Here is a 12,622-nt window from a genome sequence, read left to right as displayed (position 1 = left end):
GGCTTGACTTTACTGAGCACCCACTTTTCTGCGTTTCTGGCAATATTTAGTATCTCTACCAACACCGCATTTCAAATGACTTGATTTTTGTCCCTCTCTTTCTTCACTATCTTCCTTTCCCATAGTATGTGTGATTTTGACCTTGCTTTCCAGTGTCATTCTTTGCTAACTCCAACCTTTTCCTTTTTTTTTAATTTCAAAAAGCAAAGGAACATATTTTGAAAAAATATGTACACAACATATCTCTAGAAATTTGGGCCAATACAACTTTTCTTCCTCAGCTTGCCTAACTCAGAGAAGAGGATATGAAATTGGAACATAGCATTCCAATCTGTGTTTGGCTGAGTGGGGGAGCCAGTAGGGGTGGGGGAAGGGAACCCGTGCCACGTGTGGATGAGTGGGGAGTACACACTGGGGCCTGAGAGAAAGGCCTCCTGGAAGATCTTAAAAAGCAGATGGAGTTGGGTGTCATCAGCACACTGGTGGTACCAACCCACAACATTCTGGGCAGCCTCTTTCAGGTTGTTCATGTATATGTGAAATAGTGTGGGGAACCCTGGGACCCTGAGACACTCCACAGGCTAGTGGTCAAGGTGTTGAACAGGAGTCCCCCAGCGCCACTACCACTCACAAAGTGACGCCACACAAGAGAAAATCCCAGAAGCTGATCCCTTTTTTCATCAGTTAACCACTTCTCACCCAAACACAAAGCAATTATCAGGGCTGTTTTACAAGTACAAATGGTAGTGAGCAGAAGAAGGTATCCTGTAGACCATCTTGACTGCTGCCATTGGTATTGTCAGCATTCAGGCTGCCCTTTGCTGTGTAAAGCTTGGCATCCTTTTTCCTGCTGGCAATGTAGGCATGATATTTTGTGGCAATATTGGGCCATTTCCTGGCTTTTTGAATCATGGATACAGTAGCACAATATCCCACATTCATAAACCGGAGGTTTTTTAAAGAACTGAATTATGCTTTTGGTGTGTGCCCCTTCTCTTTGCTCAAGACATGCTCCAAAAATGCATTCCATATTTCTCTAAAATCACTGTTGACATTCATCTTATTTTCGTGTCATGAGTCAATTTATCATTAATCGCCATATTCCATATTTCTCTGAACCATTCCTCCATATTAATCTGATTTTCACTTTTCCAATTCTTTGCAATTATTAACTTTGCCACAATTACCATTATGGTAATTAACTCTTTTTCTTTCCTCTTTCCTTGTTTTTCATTAACAATATTCAATAAGGCAATCATAGGAGACAATTGTGTATCAACTCTAATTATATCCCTTATATCATTAAAATCATCTTCCATGCTTTCCTTCTTATTTTGCAAAACCACCACAGTGATAATAAATTTTTGTTTATTATGTTTAACTTAACTGGTGTTAAATAACATTTCCATGACACATTATAGCAATTTTCTTTAATTCTTACTGACATATTTTTCATTATTCTTTTATTCCATATCTTGCTCCATTCTTCCCCTTTAATTTCCTTTCTCTTATCCTCCTGCCACAAGTCTTTTATTATGGGTGTTTCATATTCTGGCTGTACCAGTTTTTATATATTTTCCTTACAATATAATTCCTATTTTTTATTATTTCCCCTTTCTGTCTTTTTTCTACATTCCCCTCAAACTTTGTCAATTTTCTTCCCTTCCCTTCCTTCCTTTTCCACTCCCTTTCCACCCCTTTGTCCATTTTTTTTAAATTTGGAGTATGTTCAACCATGAGGTCTCCTCTTCTCCCATCAGCTCTCTTATTTGCTCTTTATCTTGAATCTTTTCCATCCAGTCCTTAATTCTTATAATCCCTTCATCCTTTATTAACAACTTTCCTCTCCATTTAAGATTTTCTGGGAATTTCTTTGTGTCGGCCACCTGAGTCAGAGGGGAAATTGGTGGGCTCAACACTGTTCTATAGCTTTGCCAACTTTCTAACAAAGTTTTCAGAAAGGGGTTTGCTATGTTACCAATCTCTTCCCAAATTTTTTCTTTGAACAGGATACTCTCCAAATTTTCCTCACTTCTGCTCCTTTCAAATAATTTACATATCATGTTTTTATTATTTAATATAATACATATCTGAAACATGTCTTCATTGATTCACTCTATAATATAGCTTAATGTTGGATATACCTAGGCCTCCTTCCTTTGATGACATGTACCACCATTTTTTATGAATACTAGCCCTTTTATTTCCATTAAAGTACTTGTTGATCAGGATCTGCCATTCTTTAACTGTTTTTCTGTTATCTTCATCTTCATTATGTCTTGAATTTCCCAAGTTACGTTTATCTCTAAATATTTAATAGAGTTTTTAAGCTTCCCTTCAAATTTGTTTTTCATCCTCACTTTCCCTTATTCATCATAATGTATTAATATGCATTCTGACTTATTCCAGTTAACCCTTCATCCTGTTATTTCTTCAAACTGTTTTAACTGTGGTTGTTGTGGGTTTTTCGGGCTCTTTGGCCGTGTTCTGAAGGTTGTTCTTCCTAACGTTTTGCCAGTCTCTGTGGCCGGCATCTTATTGTTGTGATAAGGAGGAAGAGATTGTCTGTCACTGTGATTGATGGGTGTCATTAGCTGGTCTTTTGTGTGCAGTAATCCCTGGTCCTTGTGGCTGGGTAGAGTGTGCTGACCTTTTGCAGGCTGTATTTTTCAGTGCTGGGAGCCAGGCCTTGTTGAGTTTTAAACATTCTTCTTTTTTGTTGAAGCTCTGCTGGTGTTTGTGGATTTCAATGGCTTCCCTGTGCAGTCTAACATAATGATTGTCCAGTACTTCAGTATTTTGAAATAGAATTTCATGTCCAGGTTGTTTTAGGGCATGTTGGTTGGTTGGTCGGTTGGTCAGTCGGTCTGTGTCTACCCTATTTTCTCTGGGCTTGGTCCTTCTTACACAGTCCAGCTTTATTCTGTTTTTTCATTGAGTGGGAATTGTAGTCTAGGGAATGCCTGATTCAGTCCCAATAATATTATTTCATCTGCATTTTTTCCTTACAGAAGGGAAAAACATAAATCAGTTTTGAAAAACAGGAGATTAACGTCTTGTGCTTTTGCTGTGGAGACTCCCCCGCCCCTTTCTGACCCTTTAAGAACACTGTCTTGAGCTCTGCACTTCTTGCTGGAGTGGCTGACTTTTCTTCTTTATTGGTGACATGTTTGATCCCCATCGACTAATCTCTTCTGTTGGGTCTCGCATATGCTACAGTGGATTTCCCCCGCATATCACAGCTCTTTCCAGCCTTGTCAGTTCCTTCCTGCTATAGAACTCATTCCTTTTTTGCAGGGTCTGTGTGGCTTCCCATCACTCAACAGGAAGAGAATTTATGTAGGCATGTGAGCAGAATGCCAATGGCTTTCTGTCAATTCCAGCCGAACCATGTTTACTTCTATTTGGGCCAGCTGTGTTATGAACAAGTTGCTGACTGCTGCAGAATCCCTGAATATTCTTTGGGTATAGCATCTAATGAGCTATGTTTACTTTTTCAGATTATGACCAGGATGAAGATGATGAATACTTACAGCCAGATAATTCAGATAGTGTAAAGTGTGAAGGTATGTGGGGTCAGTCAAAGTATGATACACAGGTGCAAAGTTCTAAACAAATTAAAAGCAGTAGTATTAGTAAGTTACTTAGCAGTGTAGGAGCCCCTCTGAAGCAATGAAAAGATTGTCTATGTAACAATAGTTTCCATCTTCACTGTGAAAGCTACTATGCCTGTTTTGTTTCTGTCAAGATTCTATAATTTGAGTTCATTATTTGGATGAATGTTACCCTTCCTATCACAAAATCTATGATGCTCTAAGCTTTCTCTGAACATCTCAGGCTCTGCCTATATGCTGTGCTCTTTCTATGTATGTTGTTGTCTAGATATTGTAATCTGTTCATTCAGGTAAACCGTTGTTGCTGTTTTTTTTGACACAGATCCAAAAGTCTTTCCGCCATCTTATCCACCTCCTCCAGTTCCTCCAATGGGAAGAGCTTCCTATACAGAGACAAAATCACGTTCATTCTCTGGCAAGTGCAGTGTGGGTGTGCTTCTACCGCCATCCCTGAAAAAAAGTTTACCTGATATTAGGCCTGAATTTCTACTGAGTAAGAAAAGGGAACCCCCTTTTCATTGCCAAGCAGAGCATAATGTGAGGCCCCACTCAACAGGTCAGGCAAGTGGCCAAGGATCACTAGTGCCTCCAGTTCCTCCAGCCAAAAACCCCATATCTGTTAGAAACTCTTGTTTGGGATCAGCTGAACGTCTGCCACCAGCCTGTGTGTCATCTACTGCTGAAGTGTGTGAGAGGCTTAAAGACTTAAAAGCTTTTGTACAAGCACCACCTCCATTGCCAAGCAGCAAGCCCAAGTTATCATCATTTACTGTGAATACAGTGGACCTAAAAGCACCCAAAAAACAGGGGGAGCCTGGACTTCTGATTCCTGAAGTACTGTTTAATTCTCAGGTGCCCAGTGACAAACCATCTCTGCCTATATGCAAACCAGAGAAGCCTTTGCCTCCACAGTAAGTTGGAAAACAGAGTTCATGGCGTAAGGTATGGGCTTTTTCAAACAAGAATCTGATGTTAATCGAATAGTGTTGGGAAAAAAAATAATAAACTTGCTCTTCTTTCACATCCTTCACTTGAAATGAGCTCTTGTCCACAGATCCAGATGTGAGCAGGAAAAGCCCAATGGCTTCGTTTCCATTCTTTGTGGGGAGTGATACTCTGCATAGGAGAGCTTCTGATACCTGACGAGGCTTCCTCGCCCAGAATGTCACTCTGACAATTAAGAGAATTACAGTTAAGGGGGCAGGACTCTCTGTTAACATGTTTACTTGAATCCCGTTAGGGCTCTTCTGCATCAGGTATTTGCTACACAAAATGTATCTGATTGGTCCCGGATATGCTGACCTTTTTCTTCCTATGCTTACTCCTGCTAATCCTCACTTTTAGTGTATTTGTATAGGGAGATGTTACATGAAACGGCCCATTATATTCACAATTGGCATGTCTCAGTAAAATTTACAAATTTGTATTTTTCAACCAATCTTGTCCAGGGTTTAGTTCATGTGGATCACTAGATATGTACAAATCTGCTTTACTGTTGTATGTTACTTTTTGAATTCCAGTTTAGGTTCTGTGCCTACTAGGCGGTTAGCCCCTGATGGACAAAGTTTCCGAAGTCCTTCATTTGAAAAACTAGCAGTGCCTCCAAAATCAAAGTTTTCTGGAGAAGATTCAGATGACGACTATGAAAAGGTAAGGCAGCTCATTTGTATTGAGTCATACCTTACAGATGTGTTCCACAACATTGATATGTCTAATTCTTAGAAATGAAATGTGAAACTTCAGATGATCCTTAAATGAACTACTCTTGTATTGGCTGCCTCATTTGTATAGCTACTTGATATACTACTAACACCTAGTTTTAATTTTTTTTATTGTGCTTTTGAATTATATATGCACTATGGGAAAAATGAAATGGGGAGGAAAAGAAAAAAGAAAAGAAAAGAGGGGAGAGAATATAATCATTAACTAGGCATGTACATTAACTGATCATCAATTTATTTACAAGTTTATGGAACCTAGCTTAAAGTATACAGGTAAAGGTAAAGGTTCCCTTTAACAGTTTGTCCAGTCATGTCCAACTCTAGAGGCCGGTGCTCATCTCCGTTTCCAACCCGTAGTGCGGGCGTTTTGTCCGCAGACAATCCTCTGTGGTCACATGGCTATACATGTCTACAAATATATTTTTTAAAAATACCAAGTTAATTTGCTGCAATACATATGAACAAAAGGAGACACCAGGTATCATGCCCTGAAGTGGCCGGTTTATTTTGAAATAAACATAGCGGTGTGTAATGTGCCCAGTCAGCAGTTTTTGCTGAGCCAAGCTGAAGGACCGCTTCATATCTAAAGAGATCTCAAATATTGAAGCTAGGGTAAATGTCCACTGGTTAATTTTCACTGGACAGCCCAGTTCTTTGTTCCACTTTGTTCTCATTTCATTAAGATGAATTTTAGTTCCTACTAGCTGACTATGTAGCTAATTGGATTGATCAGTAAGTTGGACCCCTGGCTGTGGAGGCAGAGGTTGGGAATTCAACTCTCTACTGTGCCTTGTAGGAGAAGAGCCAGATTTGTGTAAGTTGGGTAAACTGCATGGTCCCAAAGGATCCACAGAAGAAAGGGATGGTAGACAATTTCTGAGTACTATCTACCTAGAAAACTGTGGAAATGGTCACCGTAAGTCAAAATCAACTTGACAATATGCAATTTTTACAGTAGATTTTAAGTAAACTATGATAATGGTTGCCAGTTTCTTTGAAGATGCAACTAGTGTTTCTAAAGGAACTGACTCAAACATTGTGTGTGTGACTTGATCATCAGATGGATATGTTCAAATGTGACCGTTATATCAGTCTTGCTATGCATAGTACCCTTTTTATTCTCTTTCCCTGCTAATACTCACCTTTTTTTTGTAGGTTGAGCTGCCTAATTCAGCATTTGTTAACACCTCAGACTCCCTTGAAGTTGAAAGGTAAAAAAAAATTCTATGTAAACAGTTGGGATTTTGGTAGTGTCTAGGTTCACTTACAAAAGCGGCTGGGAAATATGAGTGGGAAATAGCTGGAGAATGGACAAAGGGGAAAAAGCCAAAAATCTGGTCATGAGTTCTGACCTTGACATTGTAATAAAAGAGGAATGCTGGAAAGCAGAGGTTTGTAGAAATGTATGGCTAGGCTAGAGTTAAGATTGCCTTATCCTTATGTCTGTGTACTAGCTTCCCCTAGCAAATGTGCTGCTGTTACATCCTTATCAGCCATTTTCTAAACTGTTTTCAGAATAAGTAATTTTCCCAAAAAGTTAGCCGTCAGGTTTAGTCATCATGATAGCCATATTTTAGAGCTGTTTCCTGGTATTTCATATAAGTGACTATTTGGTATTTCCCACACAATTTTAGGATGTTCAAAGCTGAAAGTTCCACAGGACATCCAAAAAATGGATTATTCTGTATCAGGAATTCATCCACAAAAACTGGAAAGGTAACAGAATAAATTCTAAGGATTTTATAAATTAAATGGCATGTGTTTTCTTAATGTCAGATTCTCAAACTGCTTGTTTTTCACAGGAAAGTATATCTGATTTAATGTGGTTTATGTGCATCATTATTTGTAGCTATCTCCCTTAAAATTATTGATTCACCCAAACACTTTATATTTGATAGATTATCAAATCTTTCAGCAGCCTGGCAAAAATTAGTCATTTTTTAGGTAGCTTTCTCTACTGCTGCTCCAAGTGAGGCCTATCTCATCAGAACCATATAATGCAAAACTGGCCCTGAGAGAGGCTGCATGTTGAAATATATTGGACCTACCTTATGAAAATTTCCATTTCTTAGCACAGGTTTAAGGCTTTGTCTCCTCCACCCTACCCAAATTTATACTGCCCACTAACTTACAATAACTTACAACAGAGCTTCTTCTGGAGGAAGTGGAGTTTGAGAACATGCACATACAATTATTCCAGCATGGGCTGTGAAATGGTCTGTTTGCCTTTTTTCCCTTGGGTCATCTTGTACTGTCAGTGAGTTTAAAATAATAAAAGCAGAAGTTACCTATCATGTTCATGTCTAGAACAGATCCTTGTAAGTAGCTTCCTTTTATTTTAACTTATGCTGGCAATGTGCTGAGTGGAAGGGGATAACTGGTATGATGATTGATATGTGATTCTGTCTGCTTATTCAAGGTATTAGTTGTGTGGGATGAATCTATTGAGAAAGTGAGAAACTACAGGATCTTTCAACAGGTGGGTAAAAGGATGGTACATTCAATAAATTTACGGTAGCTGCATGAAACAACATGCAATTTACTTTTAATTTAATGTTCTTCTACCGAGTGTATTTTTACAGTAACTCCAGACATAGAAATGGTTGATGACGGAAACAAGTGCTAAATAAAATTTTCCACCCTTTTGGACAATCTTTTTATTGTGCCTATTGTTCATTGATGTTGCATTTCAACTTCTGTATCCCACCACCCTTTAAAGTCTGAGATTTCTCTTTGGTCTTTCTTTACCAAGTAGACAATATAGAGCTGATTTTTTGTTTTGAAAATTGTGGCTTTTTATGCCCATCCTTAGACTGACTAGCTTTTCATGGAATGCATCTAATCCTTGATTGTGTTTTCTTGGGGGAGAACTTGGAACAACACAACATCACCCTTTGGGGTGCAGATTTATGAGATCAACTTTTTGTATTCAGGGTGCCTTTTTAAAACACAAATAAGCATTCTCAGGAGAAAGGATCAGTTTTGAGTTTTGCTGTTAGTCTGTGGGCTGCACTCCTCCCTCCAGTAAACTATTGAAAATGGACAATGTGATCTATAACTGGAAATTAACATCACAACTTCCAAACTGCTTTTCTCACTTTGTGACAGCTATTTAATGTTTATTTCAACTTATTTTGTTTTATTTAGTAGTCTGGCACGTCCTCAGGCAGGAAGACAAACATGCCACAGGTGTTGCCAAGTCCTCATTGCTGCTCAATCAACATCCATATCTTTTGTCCAGTACAGACTGTGACACAGTATCCTCTGCCTCCTCCTCAATCTGCCCTGCTAAACTCTTTCACAGAACATCTCTGTTCACTCACTATGTACACAAGCTCCTGGTCATGGTCTCTGAGAGATTCAGAGTGTAGGTTTAGAATGGCAGCTGCTATCTCCTTCCTTACCAAGCTAGTTATGTTTGTTTGCTTTGTCTCTAGGCATTACATTGCTGTTGATTGTTCATTTTTTATTTTGTAACAGTGTCTCTCTGCTTGTGGGACACAGAAATGGTGTTGGTGGGATGCAGGGGTTCTTTTTACATGAAATAATGAAATTACTTTGTGTTTCAGTCTTAGTAATAAAATATATCTTTAGTCTTCACTGATTATTCTTGTGTTTTACAGATACCATAGCATTATCATTTATGCTAAACAGGATTATAATTTTCAGCTATTTATAAAAGTTTTGGTTTGCTTGTATGCTTTCGTTTGCAGATATTACTATTATAATTTTTATATTCTTAAACTTAATAGTAAATTATTGATATGTTCATAAAATGCCTTTAAGTGTCTTTCTCAAAAAAAGTGATTTTGTTTCTAGCCTGGTGTGACCCAAGTTCTTTAATAGAGCATTTGGTGGGACATTACATATGGAAAGTTGAGATCTACTGATTATAAGGATCTATGGATGAACATCTGATTTTTCACATTTAGATATATGTATGTTTTAACTAGGGAGAAATAATACTTTTATCTGAATACCAACAAAATGTAGGCTTAGTAACCTTGTTTCATTTAGCTGTAGCCACATGTTACGTTTTGTTACAGTATATCAGATTTCCTGCATTACTGAGCTGCTGTTATTGGTCCTTGTTTTATTGTCATGGGATGTTTCTGTGGTGAACCGTAACCAAAGATGTCTTTTTAATCTTCCAATAGGACTCCAAATTTCACCTGGAGGCAAGTGTACTTTTCAAGAGTCTCGGAGGTCTTATTGAATACTACTGCAACCATGTCTTGCCCAGCCATAACAATTTGATGCTACGATTGCCATATGGTTCTGGACAAAGGTGACAGACCTTCACAGTCCACTCTTACCATCAAGCATTGTTGCTAAATATGGGTTTACAGATTTCAAATGTTTATATTCCCAGTGGACTGAGGATGGGAAGAGGTGGCCCTCTAAATATTGTTGGACTGCAACTTGAATAATTTCTCACCATTAACTATGATGCCTAGAGTTGCTGGAAAGTACAGTCCAGCAGCACATGGAAGGCCAGATGTTCTCCAACCCTGCTGTAAACAAACAAGAATGTATGTACTGTTTTCTCTGCACTTTCACAGAATGTCTGGGTCTGTTATGGCAAAGTACAGTATTTTTCTACAAGGTTTTCTGGCCCAGATTCCATATAATAAGTAGTGGGACACATTGCCAGAAGAGGCTCAATGTGATTTTGTATAATTGTTATCTCTGTGATGTGACTGATCAGTAGGTACCCTTCCTAATCTGTTATACTTTCTCTTAGACCTCTAGATATAAAGATAGACTAACTGACACAACTATTAAAATAGAAAGGGTGTGACTTGATGGGGGAATTTGGAGTGATCCTGGTCACTTTTAAAAGATTTTTATCTTTGCTTTTATCTCTTTTATCTTGCACTTGAGCAATTCTTCCATTTACATGAGAGATGTTCCTTCTCCTGTGAGAAGGATCCAGATGGCACTTAAGATTGCTCCAGTTTATCTCCCTTTTGATTATTGATGTCCCCTCTCCTTTCCCTGTCTTTTGTTGCAGATGTTGCTCTGTAGGCCACAATTACTTCCCTTTTTTAATTGTGTTTAAATTAGTAAGTGGCATAATGCTACAGCCTAGCATGGATACTCCCTTATGCCTGAAATAGCACTATGTCACTTAGTATAATATTTAAAAAATCTGAGAAGAAGAAGATAAGAGGAGAGGGTTTCTCCACCAACTTTTCTATTGTCACAACCCACTGCATACATCACAAGGTTGTCAATGAAGAGAATGCTGTTCATAACTCTGTTTGGGAGGAAATTAAGCAACTACATAACCTGCAGAATGGAATAATCAGGAGCACTCCTAATTGCACCAAATAAACTACAGTCCTAGTGCTGTGCCAGAAAACAGTGTAACAGCTTGCAAAAGGGGTGGGGTGGATTGCTCTTACTTAAAACACATGTGCTCACTGGAAAAAAGGGTGAATTAAGCCACACTAAAAGAAAACCAAACCATAAGCAACGTGTTAATGACCACTTATTTGTTTTCCTGAATCAGCACTGATGTTTGACAAAGTATTGTACTGATTTATAATTAAGCTATAATGGACACAGGACCTCACATAGCATGCTGGTTTTTAGACTGTGAATTAAGCAGGCTTTAGATCATGTCTTGTAAACTAAGCCAATTGCACCCTTAGGATTATGCCAAACCTTAGTGTCCTTACAGTGCCTTTCTCCACTATATTATAGACCAGCATGAAGGTGCTCTGCCATTTTTTATATTTAAGGAACTTTTGGCCCTCCAAGGCATTTTAATGATGGTGTGCTGTTCACAAAGTATACACCACACCTCCCTTCCTACTCAATGGACTCTAGAATGCTACAAAATTAACAGCATGCCAGCTTATCTGAAAGTTCATTTAGTTAAGAGTGAATTGTAATCATAGGAAAATATGCAGTCTGATTACACACACACACACACACACACACACACACACACACACACACACACACACACACACACACACACATTTAGATATATGTATGTGCATACACACATGTTTTTGCTTTTGCTGCCAAATCTATAGGTTACATTTATTAACTGATAATGTAATGTAATATGCTTTTAACAATATGGTTAATGTGAAAGCTAAGTCTGCTGTCGTCTGATCATATTCTAAATACTGTTAATGATGAACTCCTGTGAGGTAGGCACTTGACTCATCTGAATTTATCCAAAGAGGCTTTTGAATCTGGCACTGTACTGAGATTTCTCTCTTTTGTATATTATTATCTAACTCAATATTCAATGAACAGTAAATAGTTCATTAAGGTAGCTGTCATTGTGTATCATTAGAATTCTGCTTCTTTGGAAGGATATGAGTCATGAATATTATTCTTGAAGGCATGGCACTTCATGAAAACTGTTCATCCTATCATGACAAAAATATCCACTTCTCTGTGATTTACCTCTGCTCTGCTTACATCTCATACTTTAGTCTTCAACAGAACTTGCCCAGCTGGATAATCATAGAATTGGAAACAAACTCAAAAAGGCCATCTAATCTAACCTTTGGTGATGCAGGAGGCCTACTACTACAGCTTCCCTGATAAGCAGCTTTCTAACCTCTGATTTACAAACATCTAGTGGGGTTCCACCTGCTGGATTCTAATGCCTGAGAATTGATCCAAGAGTCTTCCAGACTTAGAGACCTTCATGGAAGAAAATCAGAAGCCTGTGCTCATCACAGCTGACATTTATCCCAGTAAAGGATTAATCTCAGAATGAAACCAATCACAGACAATCATATCAAAATTAATCTGAATATCAAAGTAAGTAATAATTTTGCAATAATGTTGCAATAATTCCAGACTTGTTTGTTTATTTCTGCAAGCTTTGTTTATCTACATTACGTCTATGCACAAAATCACTTACAAACATTTTACAATTATGAAAAAAACTGTAGGCACATACAGTATACTTAAAATATATTCCTGCAATTTATGAAAAAATACAAGTGTTAACACTTAAATTCTAGGCAGAACTTCAATCAAATTTGAATATAAAATACAGGGCCATTTATTTTAAGAGTAAAAAGAAAAAATGAGAATGTTTTAAGTTACCTTCCAAAAATACAAATGCTCAAATTCTTATAACACATAAAGGCAGAGAATACATTTGAAAGTAAAAAGCAGTATAACTTTAAGCCTTCTTGCAAATACATTTAAAAGTCAGATTTCTTAAAATAAGAATATATAAAATAAAATGTAGCCTCTAAACATCTTAATAGCACAAGCAAAATTGTTAAGTATTATTCTCATCCAGCC

At 37.8% G+C, this 12,622-nt stretch overlaps 1 protein-coding gene across 3 annotated transcripts in view; it reads left to right on the top strand.

The window, feature by feature from the left end:
• Positions 1 to 11,630, top strand: part of SH3BP2 (SH3 domain binding protein 2) — a 43,144-nt gene extending 31,514 nt beyond the window's left edge. For all 3 annotated transcript variants that reach the window (XM_073000986.2, XM_020811220.3, XM_073000985.2), the window contains 7 exons: positions 3,501 to 3,566; positions 3,937 to 4,525; positions 5,135 to 5,264; positions 6,491 to 6,546; positions 6,970 to 7,051; positions 7,755 to 7,814; positions 9,493 to 11,630. In XM_073000986.2, coding sequence (XP_072857087.2) covers positions 3,501 to 3,566; positions 3,937 to 4,525; positions 5,135 to 5,264; positions 6,491 to 6,546; positions 6,970 to 7,051; positions 7,755 to 7,814; positions 9,493 to 9,627 — 1,118 coding nt within the window. In that variant the 3' untranslated portion in view covers positions 9,628 to 11,630. The remainder of the gene's footprint in view (positions 1 to 3,500; positions 3,567 to 3,936; positions 4,526 to 5,134; positions 5,265 to 6,490; positions 6,547 to 6,969; positions 7,052 to 7,754; positions 7,815 to 9,492) is intronic.
• The last annotated feature ends 992 nt before the right edge of the window (positions 11,631 to 12,622 follow it).

Source organism: Pogona vitticeps, chromosome 5 (genome assembly GCF_051106095.1).
Source record: "Pogona vitticeps strain Pit_001003342236 chromosome 5, PviZW2.1, whole genome shotgun sequence".
Taxonomy (NCBI): domain Eukaryota; kingdom Metazoa; phylum Chordata; class Lepidosauria; order Squamata; family Agamidae; genus Pogona; species Pogona vitticeps.
This window is presented reverse-complemented; position numbering and strand designations above follow the sequence as displayed.